General features: G+C 50.3%; 1 protein-coding gene and 1 long non-coding RNA gene across 5 annotated transcripts; one reads left to right on the forward strand and one right to left on the reverse strand.

Moving 5' to 3' along the window:
• The first annotated feature begins 1,040 nt into the window (after nt 1–1,040).
• On the forward strand, nt 1,041–17,156 carry MBD3 (methyl-CpG binding domain protein 3). 4 transcript variants are annotated; one of them, XM_009096842.4, is made up of 8 exons: nt 1,041–1,112; nt 5,330–5,386; nt 7,295–7,454; nt 9,491–9,628; nt 12,236–12,326; nt 13,220–13,397; nt 14,585–14,782; nt 15,924–17,156. In XM_009096842.4, exons 1-7 carry the CDS (start codon nt 1,057–1,059, stop codon nt 14,775–14,777), a joined length of 873 nt encoding a protein of 290 aa, XP_009095090.2. In that variant the 5' UTR covers nt 1,041–1,056; the 3' UTR covers nt 14,778–14,782; nt 15,924–17,156. The 4 variants fall into 4 exon arrangements, with proteins under 4 accessions (XP_009095090.2, XP_030089478.1, XP_030089477.1 ...); XM_030233617.2 differs by lacking the exon at nt 1,041–1,112 and adding an exon at nt 1,352–1,493; XM_018921650.3 differs by lacking the exon at nt 1,041–1,112 and adding an exon at nt 3,954–4,967.
• Nucleotides 17,015–25,027, reverse strand: LOC127060922 (uncharacterized). The gene is made up of 2 exons (XR_007780276.1): nt 24,729–25,027; nt 17,015–18,201 (listed from the first exon to the last, which is right to left on the reverse strand). It is a non-coding gene; the product is annotated as an uncharacterized LOC127060922 (long non-coding RNA).
• Nucleotides 25,028–26,200: the final 1,173 nt, after the last annotated feature.

Genomic DNA, 26,200 nt, shown 5'->3' on the forward strand with positions numbered 1-26,200 from the left:
AGGAGACTGAGGGGAGGCTCCTCGGGGGCTGCAGCTCCTCCCCAGGGGAGGCACAGGGGCAGGGGCTGAGCTCTGGGACAGGGACAGGGGGCCAGGAAGGGCTGGAGCTGGGCCAGGGCTTGGCATGGAGCTCAGGGCAAGGTTCTTCCCCCCGAGGGTGCTGGGCACTGCCCAGGCTCCCCAGGGAATGGTCCCGGCCGCAAGGCTGCCAGAGCTCCAGGAGCTCTCAGGGTGGGGGTGTTGGGGTGGCTGTGCAGGGACAGGGGTTGGGATCAATGATCCCTGAGGGTCCCTTCCAGCTCAGGATATTCCAGGATTCTAAGTTACTGCCAGCTGAGGACTGGAGGAAGTACTGGTTATTGGCACAAATAGGGTTTGATGTCAGACCAGAGCGGTGGCCAGAGAGAGTGGACACACTGCTATGGACACCCCTGCTGTAGTGTCCGGCACTGATCCCTTCCAACTGCTGCTCCAAGTAGGATTCTTAACAAAAAGCTAATACCTCATTCATTAAAGGAAAATTGATTTCTCTGACTTGCTTTGGGAAGGAGGTTGCCTTGTGGTGTTTCTCAGCATGTGGATACTGGAATGGAATGGTGAGGAACCCAGCAGCTGGAATTCAGGTACTGGGTGGTGTCTCATTCCCAAAGCTGGGGTTCCCAGGTGGCTGTTCCTCGGCAGCGGGAGGCAGACACCTCTCCTGGCGGTACCACAGCCGGGAATTTGCCACTGCAGCTGCAGTAGGTGTTGGTTTACACGCTTTTCTGAAAAACTTTTCATTGCTTTGTCTTCACTCCAGTTCCTCGTGTGCAGATTTCCGCCCCCCCTTTTTTTTTTTTTTTTGTTGTGTTGGGGGTTTTTTTTTTTTTTTTTTTTTTTTTTTTTTTTTTGGTATGCTTCTGTTGCTCCGAAGGAACTCTCGAGCCCCGCCGGGGGCAGCCCCACGGCAAGGGGCCGGTTCTGCCCGGGGGTCCGGGCGGGTCCGCGTCCCTGGGGAGAGGGGCGGGGCCGGGGGTCGCGGGGCGACCAGTGCGGCCGGGGCGGGCGCGGGGGAAGATGCCCAAAGCGGCGCTGCCGGGACAGCGCGGGGGCCCGCGGCGCTCGGCGCCAGGGTAAGGCTGGGACCGTGGGGGTTCGCCGAGGGGAGCGGGGTGGGACGAGGGGGGAGCACCACGCGGGGGCGGCGGGGGGAGGGACTATATGCGGGCGGAGGGATCCGGGCGCGGCGGGCGCTGGGAGGCGGCTCGGTGGGTGGAAGGGGCGGGCGGAGGGAGCGGCGCGCACCGGACGGCGGGAGCGGGGCCAGGGCCGGGACCGGCACCGGGAGCGCAGCGGGAGCGGGGCGAGCCGGGCCGCGGCGCCGCCTCCCGGGGGCAGCGGGAACGCGGAAGGGCCGGCGGCGGCAGGAGAGCGCGGCGGCCGGGAGGAGCCGGCGGGAGGCGGCCGGAGCCAGGCGGGAGCGGGCCGGGAGGAGCCGCCATGGAGCGGAAGAGGTGGGAGCGCTCGGCGGGGCCGCCCCGGTCGCGGGGGGCCGGGCCGGGGCTGCAGCCACAGGTGGAGGGGAAGAGAGCCTGGAGCTGGCCCGGGGCGGCCGCGGGGGGTCGGGGATGCTCGGCCCTCCTCAGGGATCGGGGAGCGCCGTGAGGAGCCCCCGCGTCCCCTCAGAGCGGCTTCTGCCCTGCGAGCACTCGGGGCTCTTTATTCTCGAAGGAGCAGCGCGGGGGGGTGTTCCTCTTTCCTCGGGGCTCGCTCGGCTGCCTTTGGCGTGTACTTAGGAATTGTGGGGAGGGAGCCTCGGCTGCTCGCGGTGCTGGCCCTGGGGCGGGCTCGGGATGCGCCTTCCCGGGAGTGTGTCTGCGGGGGGAGCACATGGCCCGGGAGCCGGAGGGTTTCTATTTATAGCCCTGCATGGCTCATATGGCTGTAGGTGGCCATATGGATCCTCCCCGCACCCACGAGGCACCCGCGGGCTGAGGTGTGAAACTCGGGTCCAGCGGGAGCTGGGAACGCAGCAGGAGCTGTCCCTGTGTCCTCACCTGGCCCTGCCTATCGGGAAAATCCATACCATCAACTTCTGCCTCTGACACAGAATCTTCCCAGGATGGTTTGGGTTGGGAGGGACCTTAAAGCCCATCTTATTCCACCCCCTGCCATGGGGCAGGGACACCTTCCACTGGACCAGGTGGCTCCCAGCCCTGTCCAACCTGGCCTTGAACACTTCCAGGGATGGGACAGACACAGCTTTAGCTCCAGGTTTCATTTTTAGAATCAGGTTATGGTTGTGAGAAAAGAGGGAGTAAACCAGAAAGTGCCATCCTCGAGAATGTGAAGCCGATTCTGCTGCCACAGCTCAGAGGCTGAGGGCAGGATGAGACCACCAGCAGCAGCTGAAGGCTTCAGAGATTCTGTTTTTCCCAGAACTTGTTTGTTAATTTGCAGTGTCGGAGATGAACTTTAAAAAAAGGGGGAGAGAGGATAAGTAGCATGTTTTTATTCACAAACTATTATGGGTTTTCCCTTTGTATCAATTTGGACAGAGATCAAAGGTAGAGTAGAGCTTTGTTGCACTAATTTTTGGTTTCTGTTACATTTTGCATTACCTCAGAGTGGCAAATACAGGTGTGGCAGTTCAGTAATACCTGTGAGAGTTCTGCCTGTTGTTTACCTGGGTGATTGTTCTGTCCAGCTCCCAGGGTACAGCTGCTGGGAGGGTTTGTGGAAAACCCCCCGTGAGATGTGTGTGTGAGCCAGCCTCTGGCTGGAAATTCCACCTTCCTCGAAGTCTGAGTACGTGGGCAGGTTTTTACAGCCAGTCCTTGGACCTCATCCTTAGGAGGGTTTCTTGCTGATAGGGTGAGACTTCTGGGCTGGACTGCAGGGATGGAGGATTTCAGGAAGAAAATCGTGTCAGGGATTTTGTCAGAGTGGCAGGTTGTCTTTGAGAGAGTTCTGGCTCTCTTCAAACTCAGGGTTCTCACATGGGAGAAGGAGAATTTAGTGCTGCTTTATGGGACTTTTTTCTTCAGAGTGTTTTTCTCCTGAAGGTTTGATGACCAAATGTCAGAAATTTGGGATTGCTGTTCATCTGTGCCTCAGGATATTGACATCACTGTGCTGGGAAACTTCACACTCTTGTGTGAAACTTACTTTGTTGAGAATTCCTTACCTTTGCAGCACAAATGTAAGAAGTTGAAAGGGAATGTTTTTAACGTTCCTCCAAGGATATTTTGATCGGTACAGTCTTTTCCAAAAAAAAATTGTGGAGCAAAATGCTTTCACTGAGTCTGTGCTTTGCTTTTCCTCTGTTGCTCTGGTTTGCCTGCAGGGAAACTCATCATTTCTCACATGAGAAGGAAACAGCCTCAAGTGGCACCAGGGGACGTTTAGGTTGGGTATTGGGGAGATTTTTTTTAATGGAAAGGGTTGTAAAGGATTAGAACAGGTTGCCCAAGGCAGTGATGGAGTCATTGTTGTCATCCCTGGAAATATTCAAAAAAACATGTGGGTGTGACACTTGGGACATGGTTTAATGGTGAATATGGTGGTGGTGCTGGTGTGACGGTTGGATCTGATGATCTTAAAGGTCTTTTCCATCATAAACAATTCCATGATGCCCAAGTTGAGCCCTAAAAAAATCATCTGGTTGTAATTGTGTTTGTCCCAAGCACTTCTTTAGGGACGTGATGCTTCTGGAAATTTGGGAGATTTTGTGTGTCTCCAAGTGCTTTCTTTGAGGTTTTTTTTTTTTTGGGGGGGGGGATTATTTTGGTATGGTTGGAGTCCAAGTTGCTGAACAAAGACCCCGCTGTTGCCCTGCGGGGTAGGGGACATCATCTCTTGGGAGCATCCTCCCTTGGGACAACCCCACGGGGACAGGGACAGGTCTGGTCCCCTAGGCTGCTCCCTGGGGTGGGGCTGTGGATGTGTAGGGGTGTGGGGTGTGGCAGCTAGAGGTGTCACCCACCTGGCGTGGTGTTCATGGCCATGCCAGCCCATTCCAGGATGGCCCAGCTGGAGCGTGGGACCCCGGGGCAGGGCTGGGTGTGGACGCTGCATCCAGGGCTGCCGTGGGGATGCTGCGACAGAGGCGCTGGCACTGGTGGTTGTGCGGTGTTTTTGGGGTCCCCATCTACCTGCGAGGACATCGGGAGCTCCTGCAGCCCTCCAGGAGCCCCTGCTGCCGGGATTTGCCTGGAGCAGTGCTCGGGAGCGGAGTGAGGGAGGGAGCACGATGGAAGGCAAGGAAGAGAATCATTTTGTATTCTTCCCTTGCCCCCTCCAGCGAGGACACAAGGCTCTGCTTTCAGTGACCCGTTTTCCCTGGGCTGTTCCTGCCTCCATTCCTTCCAGAGGCAAGCTGTGGCTGGGTTTGCTCAGGGTTTTTTGGGTTTTTTTTTGTCTTTTGTCCCTTGCTTCCCAAGTTGTGCAGATCCTGTGCAGGCTAAATGGGAGAGCGGAGGGGAGGAGACTCTGATGAGGGAGGAGGGGAGAGGGCCTGGGCAGCCGCTCTCTCCTTAAGGATATAAGGCAGGAAACAAAGGGTGAGCTGCACATGGAGAGCAGGGGCACCTGGCACGCCTGGCCCTTCAATGGGCTGCCCCGAACGCGGCTTAATCTGCCCGGAGAAGTCTGGGAATGAGAGCCGGGGGTGGCCCGGGGTGGCTCCGGCAGCCAGGTCTGTTTTGTTAGCGGGAGCCAGGCGAATAAAGCCCCGGAGCTGGTGATGGACGAGCGTGGAAAATCCTTTGCAACTTGTAAACTCCTTTGCAACTCGGCCGTATCCTTGCCTTTCACACAGGGGGAACTGTGGCAGAGCCTGATTTGGGAGCCTGGGATCAATCGGGGCTCTCAGCGTCGCTGCCTGGGGGGGTGTTACAGAGCAGATCTTGAGCTTTGCAGCTTTGTACCAAAATGTCTCGTTTCTGAGCCTCTGTGCAAAATCAGGAGTGCAGGAGGAGCAAAAGGAGGTAAATTCTGTATTTTGTGACATTTAAAGAGCACTTCAACAGAGCTCAGAGTTCTGTGGTACTTGGGGAGTTTCTGTGTGTCCTGGTGTGCATCAGGAATCCTGCTCGAGTTTTGGGTTCCTCTGGCTCCCCCCCACACCTCTGACCCTCCCAGGTGTGTGTAGGTACCCCAATGTCCTGCATGGTCCTGCCAGAGGGTCCCCAGGAGCTCCAGGGCACCCCATCCCTTCCTTTCTCAGTTCACTGTCACCTTTTGGTCATAGCTTTGCTCCCTGGTCTGCTGTTGTCCTAGAGAGTCTGGGGATGATCCTGCCTTTTGCAAGACCTAATCAGAATAAAAGTTTTTCTTCTGAACATTTCAGTGCTTTTCCTTTGGGCCAAGCTTCCCCAGGAAGAGACAGGACTCTCAGTCATTTCAGGTGGGTTTTTTGAGACTCTGAGCAGCTTTTCAGTTCTTCCTTGCAAAATGACCACAGCACATACTAAACACACAGAGATGAAGGGCTCTGTTCACTTAAAATCCTGTCTTTGACTGTACTGACTGTTCTGGAAGTTACTCTGCACTTTAATGCATTATTTTTAAACCTGCTAAGACACTAAACCCTAAATTAGAGCGGCAGATCTTGGAAGAGGAAGCAGTGCCATGTTCTTCATGTAGCAGGAGTTTTTCTTCCTGGCTTCACTGGCAGCGACAGCTCTGCCCTAAAGCTGCTGGAGTTGGTTATTCCTCTCTCTGGATTGAGGCAAATAACTCCCTTTATAGTTTGAAAAAGTGATTCTCAAATTTGGGGCTGGACACAGCCTCTGTTCCTTGGTCCTACCCTGTGTTGTCTCCTGGCCCAAGTGCAGCTCCACAGGGAGCTGGTCCATCTGAGGAATAACCAGTGGAGGAGTGTTTCCTCCTCCTCCCCTGCCCTCCAAAGATGGATTATTTTCCTCAGCTGGTTCATTTGCATGAACACTGGGCTGTGTGAGCAGTGGTGGTGGCAGGGAGGAGATCCAGGCAGGATAAGCAGCCTGGGAGCAGTTGGAGCCAGGAGCTTCCTCAGCAGATGCTGTGTGGGATCACCACAACCTTTCAGTCTTAACTCCTTCGAGAGACTTTTTCTAATTTCAGTTTTAGTGTAACTTATATTAAATTGATCTCAGAGATCTTTTAATACTTCGGTACTTTCCAGTTTCAAATTCACCAAATTCTCTGCTTAGGCTGGTTTTTCCCTAATAAAGCTTCAGGGCAGGAGACAATATGTGAAAATAGACTTTTCCTTTTGTTTTGTTTTGTTGTTAAGACCTTGGTAAGGTTATCAGTATCTCACCAGTATGAGATAAGGTGGTAACTGGCATATTTGGTCTTAATATGCCTTCTAGCCCATTAACTGTGATACTGGGATGGATATACAGGAAATGAGCTTCTTCTGGATGTGAACTAGGATTGAATATGCAAGTTGCAAAGTGGAGAAAACCAGAAGTGAGAGTAATTGACAGAATAAAGAGGTGTTTTGATGCTCAGTGAGCAGGTGAAGAATACTTGGTGTTTATTGTATTTACAGTCCTACACTGCAGCCATAAGACACTGGGTTATTTTTGCTTTATGAATAAAAAAATAGCTTATGATGGATTATTAAAAAAAAAAAAAACAAGCCACAAAATCCCCAAAAAATCCCCAAAGAAAACATCAGTAAAGATTTGGAATAATTAGTGCCTGCTCTCCAGGTTGAGTCTTTGTGGAAACCCAGGTGTTATAGAATAATCTCTCTTCTCTTTTGCCATTAATAGAAAGTTTTACAAGGTTTTGACATTTGTCTTTGCATCACTTTGTGATTCTTTGTTTTGCAGCTCGTCAGTAGTTAACTTCTGGTTTTCTCTTTTTCTGAAGTCTTCAGGATGCTACAAAAGACATAAAATCAAACCTGAATGTGCTGTTGAAGGGGTAGGGAGAGGAGACAAGGAGCATTTTTGGTGCTGGTCAAATGCAACAGTCCTGGGAGAAGAAATTATACTTGAAAATGTGCATTTGCTGTGAGAGACAGCTGAATGAAAAGTGCATCTGTGCTGAGATCTCCCCTGATGGTTATTGTGTGCATTATGCTACATTTGTTTATCTGATCTGAATCTTCCTCTTGACATACAAAACCATTTTAACTTAATTTGTGTGTTCCACATGAGAAGCAGTCAATATCAAAACATTTTAGAGTTGAACATGAGCTTCATTCTGGGAAGTCCAGCATGTGTTTTTCAGGATGGCAATAAAAATTCTCCCTCCTGAGTTGCAGAGGAGGTGCAGAGGGTGGAGGTGTCCCTGCATGTGCCTGGTGTTTGTTTTGCAGCCCCAGTGGGAAGAAGTTCCGCAGCAAGCCGCAGCTGGCGCGGTACCTGGGCAGCTCCATGGACCTGGGCACCTTCGACTTCCGCACCGGGAAGATGCTGATGAACAAAATGAACAAGAACAGACAGAGGATGCGCTATGACTGCTCCAACCAAGCCAAAGTAAGAGTGAGAGGCACTGCTGCTCCCCCTCCCTGCTTAGGAACTGCCAGAACAGTCTGGGAGAGAGGGAAATGCAGCAGTTCATAGCTGGAGTGTGAATTGGAGCTGTGTCAGAACAGCTCTGGTGGTGGGGGTTGGACAAATGCTGCTCCCAGGGGGTTGGTGCTGTGGAGGAGAGTTGTGTCACTGCTCAGTCTTCTGTGGAGGAGGGCAGGGAAGAGACTCTCACCTTCTTCAATTCCCAGAACAAGAAAGGCATTGCCCTATGGGAATGAGTGCAGAGGAGCCCCTCTGCTCTGGAGCCAGGCTGGGAGAGCTGGGGGTGCTCCCCTGGACAAGAGAAGGCTCCGGGCAGAGCTCAGAGCCCCTGGCAGGGCCTGAAGGGGTTCCAGAAGAGCTGGAGAGGGACTGGGGCATGGACAGACAGGACCCAGGGAATGGTTTCCACTGCCAGAGGGCAGGGCTGGCTGGGATACTGGGCAGAAATTGTTCCCTGGCAGGGTAAACAGGCCCTGGCCCAGGGTGCCCAGAGCAGCTGGGGCTGCCCCTGGATCCCTGGCAGTGCCCAAGGCCAGGCTGGACAGGGCTGTGGAGCGACCTGGGATGATGGGAGGTGTCTCTGCCATGGCAGGGGTGGGATGGGATGGGCTTCAGGGTCCCTTCCAATCTAAACCATTCCAGGATTGTGAGAGCTCACCTCCTCCGGCACAATCTGCTCCAGAGCCCCACATTTCCTGGAGCTATGCAGCAGCTCTGCCTTGCCCTTGCCTTTGGTTTGAGAGGAGAGGAGGGATTTGGGTCCACAGGGATGAGGAGATGCTGCAGCTCCTGCCAGTGCTGTGCTGCTGACCCAGCTTTGGCGCTGATGGAAGGGGAGGTGGCATTTGGGGCAAAAGGTGTAAGAGGGAGGAGGACTGTGAGGCCTATTTGTAGAACAAAAGAAAAGATTCTCTAGCTGCTAATTCAGATTGTCGAGGTGTCAGGATGGCAGTGACAGGCTCCCTGTCTGGTTTGATTGTCCCAAGTCATTCCTAAGGATCTTCATCAGATGCTAAAATCTTTCCCAGAACCCAACAGCTGCTGTGTATGCACCTAAACACTGAATGTGGAAAAGGCACAATGCTCATTTTTGAAATACATCAGCCAGTCAAGGATCATCATCATGAGAGTGCTGGGAACATTTCTTACAGTCCTGGTGCTGCAGTGATATTTTGAGACCTGCCTTGAGGCAGAGACCAGAAGCTCACACACCTCTCAGGCTAAAAATTCTGCCCAAAACTCTCAATAAATGTACAAATGTTATCACTGGCTTCTGAAAGGATTAGCATCCAGATGGTTCAGAATTATATTTGTCCTGAATACATCTTTTCTACATCTCATGAATAAATCTGTGAAGCAGACAGTGTTTGCATCCCTGAGAACAAAGCATGTCCTACAGCCATTCCAAGAGTTGTGTGTTGGATTTTGGGAATAAGGAACAGCCTTCCTATGCTTCCCCTAACAGCAAATGCAGTCATGTAGTGCAAAACTGATTATGAGCTTCACTTAAAAGCTGAGCTTTGTGCAGAACCAAAGGTAAAAAAAGGGATTCAGCTTTCAGTGGTGTTGGTTTGTTTATTGGTCACAACTAGATTTAGAAGGAATGGTTTGGAGTGGTTTCTGGATTCAGAAACCAGCCAAAAGCCCTGCTTGTCATTTTTTTTATTTATTACAAATATTGGGTTGTAATCCTCTCTTTTAGTGATTCCACATGGTTTGTTCTGACCCCTAAAGTCATTAAAAATGGGAGTAAAACTGATGTGTGTGAACTCACATGGGAGGAGGCTGCTATGTTAAACAGAATGAGTGGAAAACTTTGATAGGTCTAAGGCAAGATTTGAATTTAGTTATGTATTTTTAGCAGCCCAACTTGTATAACTTGAGATTAGACAACATTTGAAGCCCAGGAACTGTTCCCTGCTGCACTTCTTTGTGGCTGTAGTAGCATTTTAGCAAACTGAAAATATTTTTGTGGGTTTTCCTTTTGTGTGAAACAGGGCAAGCCTGATTTGAACACAGCCCTGCCCGTGAGACAGACAGCCTCTATCTTCAAACAGCCTGTCACCAAGATCACAAACCACCCCAGCAACAAGGTGAAGAGTGACCCCCAGAAAGCTGTGGACCAGCCCAGGCAGGTAAGGCTGAGAAACTCCTGGATTTCCTGCTGGGAGGATCCCAAAATAATCTACTTTATTTTGTGACGCTGAATAAATACTCCCTGGCAATTCCTGATCTCTGGCAATTCAGAATTCAGATGCTTCTGATGTTTCAGAAGCAGTGGCTTGCAGTGCTCCCAGCTCTTAAAATCAGAACAAATCCCATTCCCAATCTCTAGTTATGGACTCTGCACACTGAGATTTACAAACTCCAGCCTTTGGCTAGATCCTAATTCTGTTGTAGCTAAACCTGAATTTCCTTCATGCTGAAATTAAGCATTATGTGCAAAACTAATCAGACATTGTAGCCACTTCAGAGGACACTTGGGTTTAGAGTCACTGTCAAATGTTGCAGTTGTGTAAGAATTGCATGTTCCATTAAATCCTTGTTCCTGCAGGGATCACATCCACTGTGGTGTTTGTTGCAGTGCAAGACTGTACATTAGTAGGAGTAAACTCTGCCACTATAAGATCATAAATTCACTTAGAATGTTACTGTTAATACAAAATCAAAGTGGTTTTCTTACCATAATGTGTATTAGCAAGGAAGAGAACACACCAGAATTAAAGGAAAGGGTGCTCAGGACAAGGGAAGGTAAAATAAGCTGTAGCTGTTGGAACACTGAAAACCTTTTCTGAAAACTTCAAAAACCCCTTTTTGAAGACAGATTTTAAGAACTTCATAAACCCAATTCAACTAGAACATCCAGGTGGGAGATGGATAGAACTTAGCTGAAATGGGTGGTTTTTTTGGTGGTTGGGGTGGGTTTTTTGTTTTTTAAGCAGGTTGGCAAGGTCTTACCATGGTCTTCTGAGGAAGCAGATCCTGTATGTTTACAGTGTTGTTGCTATTCCTGCAGCTTTTATAGTTAAGGCAATAAAAGAGAACACTAAAGATAAAATTCCCTCTCCCAGTTCTGAGCTGGATTTGTGTTCCTGTGTAAGATATTTTACAGAATTGCAGAATATTTTGACTTTTTATCAGCAGACTCCAGATGCTTCTGCAAAATTTGAAAGCAGTGCCAAGTCCCATCATGCACTGACTTAAAAATCCCAGAATTCTTGGGGGCTGGAAGAGATCTTAAAGATGATCCCATTCCACCCTCCTCTCATGGTAGAGACACCTTGCACTATCCCAGGTTGCTCCAAGTCCCATCTAACCTGGCCTTGGACAATTCCAGGACTGGGGCAGCCACAGCTTTTCTGGGTAACAGAAAGAAAAAAAAAAAAAATCACCTATTTGTAGGCTAGGGAATATCCAGCCTGTGTTTGGGCTGTGACTGCCTCATTCTCCTTTTTGGAAAAGTCACATGGGGTCAGTTGCACTTGGATTTTGACAGGCAGGAAAAAGGGGTGGGATATGCATTGTCTGTTTGAGGTGAATTCTTGATTTCTCAAAACCTTGATAAAAATGGGATTTTTTGCAAGATAGTTGATCATCCAGCTAGGCATTGCTATCCTCCTTATACCTCTCCTGCACCAGCTGCAAAGTTAAAGGTGTATCAGAGTGATGTATTTGAATGTCTACCACACCACACATTCAGCCTTTTAAGCCTGGGCAGAGCCTGTGACTCAGTCTGGTAAAGGACCAGGCATGGGGGAAAGGACCAAACTGCTGGACAGGAAGAAAATAATGCTTTACCTAGAATACAGTTCTTGCATTCCTTAACTTTCTGTGTGATACATAGGAGAAAAATAGGGTGTAAACAAGGCTGTCTCACACTGTGGGCTCGTAGCTGAACGTCAGCAAGCCTGGCCTTGCTGCTGCAGCTCAGAGCAGTGAAAATTCCAGGCCCTGGAAGAAAAGTGAGTTTTCCAAGGCAGCAGATTGGGATAGAGGAGTTGTGGGGCTGTGTTGGAGCCCTGGCTGCTGGGAATTTCAGACTTTCTGTGGTGACCCCCAAGAGAACACTTCATTGACCTGGGGCTGTGGAGAAGGCTTCCAAAATGGAATGACAGAACTGGGATTGTGGGTGTGAAATTTGAATAGAAGTGTGTGATAGCACAGGGTGGGAAACTTGGAGTTTAAGGTTTTAAAATATAGTAATAGATCTAAAGCAAGATGGAGGTTTTAGAGTGGAGGCTGGTCCTTCTTCTTCAGCTTCTACTCCATGGGTTTGGTGGTTTTGTGTAATTGGATAAAAAAGTCCACGGATGCTTGGTTATTGGGTAAAATGCAAAAATAATTTAGGTGTCATTTTGTAATTTGACAGTTTATCCTTAAAAGTCCTTGTAGAGAGAGAGATAGGGCTCCATTTTTAGTTTGTTGAAGTGCTCTAGAACTCAGGGTTTGTGAGACTGTAACATAGATAAGAACTAATAAACGTCTGAGTCCCAACAAGAAATACCATCTCACACATTTAATCCCATCCCTGACAAAAAGAAGTTAAGACTGGACAGGGCTGATTGGCAATGAGGATTGTTCCTGCTGTTGGAGGTGGCAGATCCCTTCTGTGGTAAATCCACATTAAAGTGTCCTCAGCCCTGCTGTTCCCTGTCTGCAGAGGAAGCAGGGATTGTGTGGAGCTGTCAGTTGCATTCCTGGTTGTGCCAGTAAGCACCAATAACCACCTGCTTTGACTGCAGCTCTTCTGGGAGAAGAAGTTGAGTGGACTGAATGCCTTTGACATTGCAGAGGAGCTGGTGAAGACAATGGACCTTCCCAAAGGGCTGCAAGGTAATCAGAGGGTGCCCTTCACTCGGGGCTGGCATTTGGCACCTGGCAGCAGGGAGGGAGTGAAGGTGCTGGGGGTGAGCTCCCTGTTCCCAGAGCCTGTCAGGGCCTTGGCCATTTCTGCTGCAGCAGGAGCTGTAGTGCTTGCCTGGGGTCCCAGTGCCCTTTGTTCTGAGAGGACACTGAAGCAAAGCCTCTCAGCCTTTTGGGGGATTCATTTTCCAGAAACAGCGGAGCATCTCAGATTGCTGTTTGGGTTTGGGTTGGAAGGGACCTTAAAGCTCATCCCATTCCACCCTCTACCATAGTATGGACACCTTCCATTGTCCCAGGTGGCTCCACAATCCATCCAACCTGGCCTTGGGCACTGCCAGGGATCCAGGGGCAGCCCCAGCTCCTCTGGGCACCCTGGGCCAGGGCCTGTCCACCCTCCAAGGGAACAATTTCTGCCCAGTATCCCATCCAGCCCTGCCCTCTGGCAGTGGGAGCCATTCCCTGGCTCCTGTCCCTCCAGGCCTTGTCCCCAGTCCCTCTCCAGCTCTCCTGGAGCCCCTTCAGGCCCTGCCAGGGGCTCTGAGCTCTGCCTGGAGCCTTCTCTTGTCCAGGGGAGCACCTCCATTCCTCTAAACCTTGTTCAAGCAGAATGGAAACATCTTCCTTTCCCAGTTTGGTGATTTTTATTATCTTTTTGGTTCTAACAATGACAAATTGCTAAGTTTCAATACCCTCAGAGAGCTGCAAAGGTGCTGTTAGAAGCATTTAGGTCTGAGATTTATGTCATGTGAGCTTTCCAACTGACAGCCTGTGCTTTGCCATTAAAATTTAATTCCCATTGTCCTGATTTCCTGCTCCCTGCCTGGGGCAGTGCTGCTCATGGATTTCCCTCCCCCTTGCAGGGGTTGGCCCCGGCTGCACGGACGAGACTCTGCTCTCTGCCATCGCCAGCGCCCTGCACACCAGCACCATGCCCATCACTGGCCAGCTCTCTGCAGCTGTGGAGAAGAACCCTGGGGTCTGGCTGAACACCTCCCAGCCTCTCTGCAAAGCCTTCATGGTGACAGATGAAGATATCAGGTAGGAGCTGGAAATAGCACTTGCTGTTCTGGAAAGAGGTTCCTTGTGCTCAGTCAGTGCTTTGCTTTTCTTTCTGAATGTCTGATGGAACACTGTGCTTTGGGAATTAATTGGAATGGCTCTCTAGCAAGAGAGTAGACAAAAGTAGTTACATTAAGCTCTGTCATGTGCTTAAAGCTCACTGTTTTTTATTTTGGTCATGCTCAGTTACTAAATTATTAGTTTCAGGTTCATGCTTGTTTTTCATGTCAAGTTTCCTTTTATTACAGAAGTGTCTGAGTTGGGGGAACCTTGACTGAGACACCTCTGAGCAGAGATGGCATTGGAGAAATCTGTACAGGGGGATTGGATTCTCTTCACCTTCTTCTGTGTCAGTTAATGAATTAAATAAAATTTATGGCTTGACCAAACCCAAACCATGCCTGCTGTGGTGACAGGGAACAAGGATGCAGCTTATTCTGCTTTAGTAATGAAATCTTGATAAATCAGGATTGGTCAAACTCAGCTTTAAGCTTTTGATTGAGAACTGAATATACCAAAGCCCTCCAGCATGCAATTTGCATTCATTAAGTGTTTAAAGGCAATCCTTGCTTTGACTGCTTGATAAATCTTTTGGAATTGCAGGATGACTTTTCTGGGCTTGATTGAGACATAAATGGCCAGGAAAAAGAGTCTGTTTGTAACTTTGATGTCCTGTGGCTGAGCTGAAATAGGAGCCCCATGAGCCACTGATTGTTGATCACTTTGTTGTGGTTTGACTTCTTAGGGTTGGGACTCAAAAGGAAAATGAGCAGAAAGAAATGGCCTGAAACTTAATTTTCTCCAGTCACGTTTTTGAAAGTCTGTTCAGGGTAGGCTGACTTGTTAGATATTAGTAGTATGAGTCAAAAATCAGCATTAGGCTAAAAAAAAAAAAGTCAGCTGCTAGGTCAGCCAAATTTCAGCTAGACATCAACAGGTGCAGGACACATAATATAAATACTGGACAAATTCTTCAAACGTTTTTCATCTTCGCTCAGAGAACAATGCCAGGTGGGGTTTCTTGGTGTTTTTTTTTTCCTGATACAATGGAGTCCTTAGAGGACTTTTCCAGTCCGTGCTTGTCTCATGTTGGAGGGATTGGAGACTCTTTTCCCTTGACGGGGGCAGCCCAGGGGGCTGATGTTGGGTGTCCTTGTGTTGGGCAGGAAGCAGGAGGAGCTGGTGCAGCAGGTGAGGAAGAGGCTGGAGGAGGCCCTGATGGCTGACATGCTGGCCCATGTGGAGGAGATCGCCAGGGATGGGGAGCCTCCCTCGGAGAAAGAAGGAGCAGAGGAGGAAGGAGAAGAAGAAGAGGAGGAGGAGGAGCAGGACCATGACCAGGAGATGGAAAATGTATAGTCCAGGTAGGATGATTGTGCTGGGTCTCAGCTAAAACACTGGGGACAGGAAGGTTTTCAGGAGGAACCTTAAATATTGATGAATCTTCACTTTTTAGCCTGGGCTTTGAAAGATGTGGGGGCCTTGGGCCAGGAATGGGGGAGGTGGGCATGAGACCCCACCTGCAGAGCTGCCCCAGCCCTGGGCAACAACAGCAGGAGGACGTGGAGCTGCTGGAGCCAGGCCAGAGGAGGCCATGGAGATGCTGCCAGGGCTGGAGCCCCTCTGCTCTGGAACCAGGCTGGGAGAGCTGGGGCTGCTCCCCTGGACAAGAGAAGGCTCCAGGCAGAGCTCAGAGCCCCTGGCAGGGCCTGAAGGGGCTCCAGGAGAGCTGGAGAGGGACTGGGGACAAGGCCTGGAGGGACAGGAGCCAGGGAATGGCTCCCACTGCCAGAGGGCAGGGCTGGATGGGATCTTGGGAATTGGGACTTGTTCCCTGGCAGGGTGGACAGGCCCTGGCCCAGGGTGCCCAGAGCAGCTGGGGCTGCCCCTGGATCCCTGGCAGTGCCCAAGGCCAGGCTGGACAGGGCTGGAAGGCTGTGGAGCACCAGGAGTGGCTGAGGGAACTGGGGGGGCTGGAGGAGAGGAGGCTCAGGGTTTAGCCCCAGTTGTCTCAGCCTGTCTCCATAGGAAAGGTTCTCCAGCATTAAGATCAACTTAGTGGCCTCCTCTGGAGCCTCTGAGACAAGAATCAAGAATGTGGTGGGGGAAAAAATGGACTTTTTAGGATGAATAGCAGAAGAGCTCCTTGGGAGGGAATGGGGATTTCAGGTGGGAGGAAGATTGATTTTGTTAAGCAATCCTTGAAGCTGGAGGATTGATTCTAACGTGCAATCTGCTTGGCCTTTGGGAGGTCACATCTTTTGTCTGGGCTCTTTTTTCCCATTTTCCCCTATCACCAGCAGTAGCTGTATTTGGACAGTGAATACCTTGAATTCCTTTCTCTATAGAGGTCTGGCAACAGGCAGGAGCCAGAACAAACTGACTGCTGCAGGTAAAACCCAGGAGATAAAGACATGAGTGTGTTAAGACAGTGGGATTTCTCCTTTTAAGAAAAGATACAAAAATTCTTTTTGACTTACAAGGTCTTTGTTTTTACTCTTTCAGGGAGTTCCATCTAAGAATTCCCAGTATAAACCCATTCAGCAGGGTCAGCACAACCATCTGCAGAGCCAAGAGTGCACCATCAGTCCAAGTGTACCCCAGAGCCTTTGGATGGACTTCAGGAAACGTGAAAGCTGATGGTTCATTCACTGCAGGGGAGTTCTGCAGATGGAACTTGACTAAACTCTAATCCCCTTCCTTTTTCTAAAGGGGTAGGGTTACTGGGAATGCAAAAATGGGAGGGGATAAAGAATATCACATGGTGGGAGGGAAAATCCTAGGAACTGAATTTGCTGGCTCTTTTTTTTGTTTTTTATTTTTTGGTATTACTTTTTGTGGGTCAGTGCTGGGTGATACATTTTTAAGCTTTTCTATCAAAGTACTTTTAATGACCCACAGAAACAATTTTCTCTCTAACCCGAGGGAGGGAGATGATGTTTCACTCCTTGGCTACTCTGCTGTGGGCTACCTGTTTGTACCTGACTGTAGTGAGGTCATTTCATGTTGTGAATGGTTCATTCCATGTGTGAATTGCTGTTTCCTCACAAGACCACATTGGTCTTGGAAGTGTTTGGAAGTGTAGTCTCAGAGCTGAGCTGCCAGTGCCTCTCCCACCTGTGCTGCGGTGAGGAGGGGAAGCTGCACTCGAGGACTTGGGCTGCCAGCTCTGGGAATTTGGGTATTTGGTTATTCCACACCAGTTTGGATCCAGAGCTCTGTGTGTCCAGACATTTGCCTCCAAGACTCTGTTCAGAATATACCCAGCCTGAGGTATATTTTACTTTGGTTTAAGTCCAGTCAGTAGGACTTTCTCAACTGGGGATGGAAGGATGACTCATTTCTGACTGATAATGAGGAAAACTTCCTCCTTTTTCTCTTCTGGTGCCAAGAACCTGCCCTCTGTTTCTCAGTGTGGAGGGAAGGGGATCCATTCCAACAGGTGTGGCTACACACCTGCTTTTGTGTGCAGTAATGTTCTGACCTCTTAAAAAAAAAAAAAGTAAAATGTTGATTTTTCTATAATTGATATCTGAAAAAGGAATTTAAAGCTTTTTATTAAGTATTGAATCTTTCTTATTTGCATGTGCAGTGAAGTGACCAGCATTTTGTGTCAACAATTGGACTATGTGAAACCTGCCTTAATGTGTTTATAAGTATTGGGCTTCACCATGGGTACCTTGATTGATCCCTCAGTCTCTTCCAGTACATCTTTGAGCATATTGGGGTAACTTGTGGCTAAAAATGGATTTCTCTGGGAAGGGAGACAAGGAGAGGGGAGGAAGATGAGAGTTGATAGCTTGGGGAATGTGTTGACTGGGTTGCAGAATTATTTTAGTCTTAGGGGTATCCATTGCATAACCGTGCGTGGACGTCTCAGCTGAGAGAACACTACAAAGTGGTGCATTAAATATTGTGCCACCAACCAATTGTACAAGTTGTTGGTATCCCAAAACTTGGGGAAGAAAGTAGCTCCCAGAGCCTTTATTGTGTGAGAAAGATTAGCAGGGACAGCCAGGGGCCAGGAAATTGCCTTTGGGAGTAGTGCAGCTTAGTGATCCCTGAAAAATAGCCCATGCCAAAGTGATTGATCCTTTATTCACTCTTTTCTTAAAGGTTTGAAAACACAAAATTGGTTGATATTGCTCATTTGAGTACTGCAAGGAGACTGAATTGTACTTTGCTGATGCTCTGCCAGGTGCTGCTTTGGGGAGCTTTACCTGGCACTGCAGGCAGCGACCATTATTTTCCTTTCTGAACAGTCTGTTACAGTTACTACTCTGTAAATCTGTCCTCTTGTAAGTCATGGTGTTGAATTAAATGTTTCTCACAAAGAAGAAGTTCTTCTAGTCTGCCTCAAGCCCCAGCCTGAAGTTTTGTGCTCTGCCCTTTCCACTTCTCACAGCGGAGGTGCTCTGGGGGTTCAGTTGGGGGCTCCAGTCTGAGATTTGGATCTGGACATCTGGAGCCTGGCAGAGGGAAACGTGGAGGGAAATTTGTGGAAAGCAGTTCAATCTTGTTGCAGAATCCTCTCCTGTGTCCCCACCAAGGGGGAGAGGCTGCCAGGGTGTCCCATCTCTTGGGCAGGTTGCTGATAGAGTCACAGAATTGTTAAGGTGGGAAAAAAGATCTTTAAGATAAGTCCAACCATCAGCCCAGCACCACCACACTCACCACTAAACCCTGTCCCCAGGTGTCACATCCACACTGCTTTTGAACACTCCCAGGGATGATGGCTCCACCATTGCCTTGGGCAGCCTGTGCCAGGGCTGAACTACGCCTTCTGTGGAAAAAAAAAAATATCCGTAATATCAAATGTGAACATCCCTGGCTCAACTTGAGTCTCTTTCCATAGAATCTCAGCTCCAGCAGTTCATATCCCACCCCAGAGGTCTCCTTGTGACCAGAGCAGTCTTATTCTGACACTGGCTTTTTGAAAACCTGTTTAATATCTGGTGATGTCTTTACCTACTTTTACTTGGATCTAAACGTACCATTGAGGCACCATACCACAGGTGATTGAAATGTTGACACTCATATTTTGATGCACTGAATATCAATTTAAATTGCTGCCAACTCTCTTGTTTCATCCCCCCTCCCCTTTTCCAGTTCAGCTCTTTCCTTCAGTTTACAAAGTTTATGATGTTTTCATTGATATGGAGGAGTTTCTTGTGCAAAGTGCCAAAAAGGGACCCAGGACTCCTCTCACAGCCAGTGAAAGTGAAATAACTTTACCTGCTTACCAAGGTGAGGAAATCAAGTGTTTGTTTTCACTGACCATGATGTCTGTTTCATGTTGCTGCAATAACAACTGGATTAGTTGGTGTTATCTCAGCCCTGGACGTGACTGACGGGCATAAAGTGTCTGCCATCATCAGATCTATCCCCAGGGTGGAGAAAGCTGCTTTGAGGGAGGACTTGTTAGCCATATGATTAGTAAATAATGTACTTAAGAGCAATTGAGTGGAATTGAGGCAATGCTTATACTTCATTCATTAATATTCTCTGCTGCACAGGGTGTTGATGGCTACAGTTTTTTTCCTCTCCACTTTGTTTTACAAACCTTCAAGAATCAAAGGGAATGTCATTTTCCTGCTGTTTGGAGAGTGTTATTTTTCCTGAATTCTAGCTGGATTAAATTTTGTGCAGACCATGGAATGAATTGGAAAGGATATTGGTGCAGTCTGGATTTGGCCAGCAGAGCTCTTGGAGGTGGTTCTGCCCAGGAAAAGTTGGCTCGATTCACATCTGAAATTGAACTTGCTGAACTGGCTGTTGAGCAAGGAAAGGGACGAGTTTTCTTGCTTGTAAACTCAGCCCAGCAGGAAGAGAAGAGAGTCAGGGATGACATGGCTGGACTCTGGGAGTGCAGGCATGTTAAACCCTGCCTGGGGAGGCTCTGATGTCATGGCTGGAGTTTGGGTTGGAAAGGACCTTAAAGCTCATCCAGTGCCACCCCCTGCCATGGCAGGGACACCTTCACTATGGCCTTGGGCACTGCCAGGGCTCCAGAGGCAGCCCCAGCTGCTCTGGGCACCCTGTGCCAGGGCCTACCCACCCTCACAGCCAGGAATTCCTTCCCAATATCCATCTAAATTCTCATTGCTGCTCTGTGGGATATGAATGAAGCAGGACACCTGGAAGGACTCCTGAGTCATGTGCTTTTGTCTTGCTTTAAGGAGGGACCATTCTGTCTGGACTGATTGTCCTGGTCCTTGGGAAGAATGTGGGATAATGTTTAAAGGGGGAGGAGGCAGAAGAATGCTTAATGGAGAAAAAAGAAGTTTTTTGGTAATAACTCTCCAGTCAGGAAATCCTAGTTATTTGGATTATGTGCATAAGAACAATCTCCAAGAGTCCAGATGCCCATGCAAATACTTGGATAATACTGCTTCTTCCCTATCACATAAAATGCATATTCCTCACTGGTGTCACTCTGAACAGGAATTTCTGCATCTGCTGGAATTGCTCCAGACTTTGGGGTCGATTGAGGATCCCAGTGTTGCCTATTTTACCTTCCTGCTTTAATGAAACAGCCATGGGAAGGTGGTGTCCTAATTCTGCAGCACAGAAAATAATGTCCTCTATGGGCTGTAGTGAGTTGAAAATTTGGATTTGTTCTCAGATTAGCAGGGATCAACTTGAATTAATGAGGGAAAACCTTTCTCCCCCTCCTCCTCAGGCTGATCCCGTGAGTAGCTGGAGTGTAGGAGAGAACAGCACAGAACAGTGTGTGCTAAATGGTATTTACAGTGACAGAACATTTGGGAGGGTGGGGTGAGAAAAACGTTTTGAACTCCAGAATGACCCACCAAATGCACTTGGAATTGTCAGGGCATTGCTTAGCAATCTCATTTAGTATTGCTGATTTTTTACCAATATCCATAACTACTGCTGACTAGCTAATAACAATAACTCCTAGTAAGAAATAATACTGGCCTCTAAAGGGAAAGCTTTTAGTCAATTCATTAAATAAGTCTCAGATTGGATTTTTCTTACCTTGCAGAGTCACAAAAGCAGCAGTTGGAGGCTGCACAGAGCTGGGCAATGAGTGACCTGAACAGGTTTGTCTTCAGTGGCAAAATTCAGAAAGGCTTTGCTAAAGAAATCAGGTTTCATTTGCATTTACAAATGACAAGTTTTGTGATACACAGAATCCCAGAATGGTTTGGGTTGGAGAGACTAAAGCCCATCCAGTGCCACCTCTGCCGTGGCAGGGACACCTCCCACTGTCCCAGGCTGCTCCCAGCCCTGTCCAGCCTGGCCTTGGGCACTGCCAGGGATCCAGGGGCAGCCCCAGCTGCTCTGGGCACCCTGGGCCAGGGCCTGCCCACCCTGCCAGGGAGCAATTCCTGCCCAAGATCCCATCCAGCCCTGCCCTCTGGCAGTGGGAGCCGTTCCCTGGGTCCTGTCCCTCCAGGCCTTGTCCCCAGTCCGTCTCCAGCTCTCCTGGAGCCCCTTCAGGCCCTGCCAGGGGCTCTGAGCTCTGCCTGGAGCCTTCTCTTGTCCAGGGGAGCACCCCCAGCTCTCCCAGCCTGACTCCAGAGCAGAGGGGCTCCAGCCCTGGCAGCATCTCCATGGCCTCCTCTGGCCTGGCTCCAGCAGCTCCACATCCTCCTGATGGTGAATGGGGGCCCAGAGCTGGACATGGTCCTCAAGGTGGGCTTTGGACCCTCAGCCTTGAGCTTCTGGGAAAAGTTGAATCCTAAGAAGTTCCTGCGTGTTTCTGTTTGCAAGATGAGCTCAGTTCCATGTCCTGGATTAGTTTGCTGGGCACATTTTGTGGGCCTTAGTGATCTGAAGGGCTGTAAAACCTGAAAGCATGGTGTACCAGCTTTTATTTTTTCATGCTTTTGTCTGATCTGCGATTAATTCTTAGCTTTCCATCAAGTTGGCTTCTCCACAACTCCAAAGTCATTATCTGACAGCTCAATTCCTCATTCATCTAATGCATGAAAAAGAGCCCTCTGCTAATGGCTTCCCCCAAGGTGCCTCTTTCATATCCTGCTGTAGGGAGGAAGTCTCTGAAGGTGCTGTGCCAGGGATGCCAAGAGTGACAGAGAAAGGGCTGCTGGGCCTGGTTGCACTGAGGGTTCACAGTGGGCCAGACTCCGGGTGACCTCAGCTTGTGCTTCTACTGCAGCTGTGGCACCACAGTGACACTGAGCCTCCTCACCTTGAGCTGTCCCCCTGTGCTGTTCCCTCAGTCAGCGACTTTGTGGGATGATTGATCTCAGGCTGAGGTCATCTTTCAAGTTCCACATCTTGTCAATCTGTCTGGCTCCACCCACATGCAGTGATTCAGCTCCTGATGTGCTGAAATATTCCCTTTAGCCTTCCCACACAGAGTAAGGGCTTTTTTGTGATTCTGCTCGGAGCTGCAGCACCTCTTCTGTGCTGTGCTCCAAGCCTGTGCTTTCTGTGCTTGGAGAGCTGCAGAAAGCAGAGTTTGACCTCCTAAAGACGAGAAGAGCAGCTATAATTGTTCTTTAAAAGTATTTTTTCCTCTAAATTTTGGATCCCATTTTATAGGATTTGGCCAATGTGCTGTGATTTAGACAAATGGTAAAGTACAGAGAGCAGCCCTGAGGAGAAGGACTCAGGGTGTTGGTGGGTGAGAGGCTCAGCCTGCCCCGGCCATGGGCACTGACCCAGAAACCCCCCTGTGCTGGGCTGAGCCCCCACCGTGGGCAGCAGGGGAGGGGGGAATTCTGCCCCTCTGCCCCTGTGCTCAGGTGAGACCCCACCTGCAGAACTGCCCCAGCCCTGGGCAACAACAGCAGGAGCAGTGGAGCTGCTGGAGCCAGGCCAGAGGAGGCCACGGAGACGCTGCCAGGGCTGGAGCCCCTCTGCTCTGGAGCCAGGCTGGGAGAGCTGGGGGTGCTCCCCTGGACAAGAGAAGGATCCAGGGAGAGCTCAGAGCCCCTGGCAGGGCCTGAAGGGGCTCCAGGAGAGCTGGAGAGGGACTGGGGACAAGGCCTGGAGGGACAGGACCCAGGGAATGGCTCCCACTGCCAGAGGGCAGGGCTGGATGGGATCTTGGGCAGGAATTGTTGGCTGGGAGGGTGGGCAGGCCCTGGCACAGGGTGCCCAGAGCAGCTGGGGCTGCCCCTGGATCCCCGGCAGTGCCCAAGGCCAGGCTGGACAGGGCTGGGAGCAGCCTGGGACAGTGGGAGGTGTCCCTGCCATGGCAGGGGTGGCACTGGATGGCTTTAGCCTCCCTTCCAACCCAAATCATTCTGGGATGATTCAATGGCAAATGTGGGGGTTTTTGGAGGGAGAGCCCAAGGGTTCCCCTGTCTGTGTTCACTAATCCCATCTTTATGGGTGCATCTACAAAGGATACTCTCTATGCAGAATAAATGTTCCAGCTCAAATATTGTCACTTCTGCCATTGCACACTTGGCCTGGAGAAGCAGCAGCTGCAGAGTTGCTCCTGAGGGAGCTGGAGCTGTGGTGGCACTGATGTTCTGCTGAACTTGTGTTGTTTTTTCTCTGTATAGGAAACCCCTTAATGGGCTGTGACACCCAGTGTGCTTCAGTCCAGTGTTCTGGAACCCCCTGTCTGTACGTGGGATTCTGTTCTTTTTAGGGATATCTTGATTCTGGAGATTACACAATCCTACAATGATTTGTGTTGGAAAGGACCTCAAAGCCCATCCAGTGCCACCCCTCTCATAACAGGGACACCTTCCACTATCCCAGGCTGCTCCAAGCCCTGTCCAGCCTGGCCTTGGACACTGCAAGGGATGGGACAGCTACTGCTTTAATGGTCAGACACCAAATTGTTACAGGTGGTACAAACTTTTGGGAATGAGTTCTGCTGGGAGATGGGGAAGCACCTAGACAGATAGGCTTGGAAGCAGCAAACAAGTGCCTTCTCTTTCCTCTTGTGTTCAGTGAAGTTGGTTCTTCTGCATGGTCACGTTTTGGTAAAGAAATAGAGTCGTGGTGAACAAATTCCCTGCTTTGTAGACTCGTTTCCTCTGTTAATGGGAGACACAAGTCTCTTTAAGAACTGCTAATTGCTCAGGTTAAAAAAACCCCAAAGGCCGCTGGGTGTCATGTGTGGAAGTAAGACTCTCAGAAGAAAGTGTGAGCTAGTTCTGCTGAAAATGGAACAGATCAGCGGCACAACATCTACAAACCAGGTTTGCCAAAGTGCTTAAAATAACAACTGACAGCTTCCCTGAGTGTTGTTGGACTTGATGTAGAAATTTCCCAAAAGGACTGAGAGAGCAGAGACCGAAAGGGCAGTGTTGGGCATGCAGCTCCTGAGGGGGTTTTGAAAGGGATTTGTCATTGGCTTCAGAGCTGCTGCTGGTGGCCTGTGGTGCCAGGAGTGTGTTTGGTGTTGGAACTGCAGCAAGGACATCCCTGAGGAGCCATTCAGGTCCCTGTGAAGTCCTCTTGGCTTGCTCAAGGCTGCCTGGTGGAGTTACCAGAGCCAGTGTTGGTCATGTCTGAGTTTCCTCCATTATCTGGGAACAAAAGGAGCTCAGACAGGAGGGGCTGTACCCTTCTGTCTCAAGTTATGGAGACCCCACAAGTTTTAGTTGTTTCAACTTACTATGTTAAATATTTTGGGAAGGGATAGGAGGGGGGATGCCTCAAGCTCCGACTTGGATTTCCTGCGTCTGTCCCTGGAGGAGAAGCTTCTCTCAATAGGTGCAAACCCTCTTGCCAAAATTGGCATGGAGCTGGGCCAGGGCTTGGCATGGAGCTCAGGGTAAGGTTCTTAGCCACGAGGGCGCTGGGCACTGCCCAGGCTCCCCAGGGAATGGTCCTGGCCCCAAGGCTGCCAGAGCTGCAGGAGCTCTCAGGGCTGCTCCGGGTGGGGTTGTTGGGGTGGCTGTGCAGGGCCAGGGTTCCCTGTGAGTCCATTCCAAGCTGGGATTTTCAAGGATTCCAGCAATAATACTGGAGCCTGCCATCTCTCTGAACAGCTCATGGCATGGAGAAGGCAGGTCTGGAGTGGGAGGATTCCCAAGGCTGTGCTGATGCTGTTGGGTCTGTGTAAACAGAGGAATTGGGATGGATATGGACACATCTCCATGAAATTGAGCTTTTTGGGGGAAAGCAGAAGTTATTTAGCTTTCTCTGCAACAGCACAGAAGGAAAGAGCTGGTGGGAGTTCACAGCTGAGTCCTCTGGAGAGAAAGCAGGAGAAGAGGAAGAAGAGGCAAAGCAGGAAGAGAAGCAGCTTGTTAACTGTTTTCATTAAACTTTCTAGCATCTGGAAGATGATGAGTTAGTTGTCAGGTGAGAGGAGGGGAAAGAATTAAGGAGACAGTTCCTGGTGGCTGTTACCTTGTTGGAAAGATCCCACAGAAGTTTCAGGTGTCCTTTTCAAAGTATCAGAATGTGTGTCTGTCCATAGAAGAGTCACCAGCTTGGAAGCACAGAGCCAGCCCATGTGGCTTGTTTTGGGGCCATGGAGAAGCAAGAGTTAAAGTTTCCTGGGATCTGAAATGGGAACAGAGTGGGTGGATTGAAGGGGGGGGTTTCTAGCCCAGACACTGATGGTTCCTGCAATTAAAAACAATCCCAAGCCAAACGGTTGAATTAATCCCAAAGACAGTGATTGGGAAAGACAATTCTGTGTAAATGGAGAAAATTAAACTTGAATGTGATGTGGAGTGGGAATGTCTGGGCATGTGGGGTCTTGGGGGAGCTGGGAATTGGTCTGTGGTTTTTCCAGGGAAGGAGTGTGCTGGCCCAGCACTCTTAGGGAAGGTTTTCTGAAGTCCTGGCTGTGGAAGGGCCCTGTAAAGCCCTGGGACAAAGCGGGGACAAAGCGGTTGGAGACTGCTTGGCAGTGAGCCATGGGGGGACATCCACGGCAGCAGGGACCTGCTGTGGTGACCTGGTTGGGAGGGTGATGGAGATCCCTGGACTCGGGGTGTCCAGGCAGCTGAGGGGTTTGTGGTTCTGTCAGGCAGAACCTGGTGACGCTCCTGAGGGGAGCTGCAGAACGGGGGCTTGGAACCGGACGGTTCCTTCCACCCCGGAGTGCTCTGGGACCCTGCGGAATAACCCTGTGAAATAAGCTGAAGATCCAAGGGGAAAGGGTGGGGGGAAAGACAGAGTTGATGTTTTTCTAAGTTTAGTAACTCGGCGAGAAGGAGGAATCCAGCGGTCCTGGTGCGGGGCTGTGCCATAGCTCTGTCCCCGAGTGCCTGGGAGGGGCGGGGGGAGCGGCTGCTCGGTGCCGGGAGGAGCTGCCGCCGCTCCGGTCCCTGCGGTGCCGAGCGGTACCCACCGACCGAGGGACGGCGGCAGCGGTGGTACTGCCGGGCTGTTCCTTCCGCGCCCAGTGCTTCCCGCCTCCCTCGGTTTCGGCGGCGCTTTTCAGGCACTCAGCCCCGCTCCGCGATGGGAACAGCCGTGTCTGAGCTGCGCATGGGGGAGGGCGGCGGTGCCGTGCCCCGGGAACGCTCGTGGCCCCGGGGCTGCTCGAACCCCTCGGGATGATCGACACCCCGTATTGGTCGAGATCCCCTTCGGATACCCGGACGCTCTCGGGATGCTTGGAACCATCTGCGTTGCTGGAGTGTCTCTGGAATGCTCAGTACCCCCTGCAATTTTAGGAGACCCCCTCCGGGCACGCTCGGGATGTTCAGAGCTCCCCTGGGATGCACAGAACGCCCCAGCGATGCTTGGACCGCTCCTCTCCCCCTGCGATGCTAAGGGCCCCCTTCCCCCCACGCTCGGACCTCCCCCGAATGCTCGGACCCCTCCGGGCTGCTCAGAACCCCCCAAATGTTCGGACCCCCCCCAAA

Source organism: Serinus canaria, chromosome 28 (assembly GCF_022539315.1).
Source record: "Serinus canaria isolate serCan28SL12 chromosome 28, serCan2020, whole genome shotgun sequence".
In the NCBI taxonomy this organism is placed as follows: Eukaryota; Metazoa; Chordata; class Aves; order Passeriformes; family Fringillidae; genus Serinus; species Serinus canaria.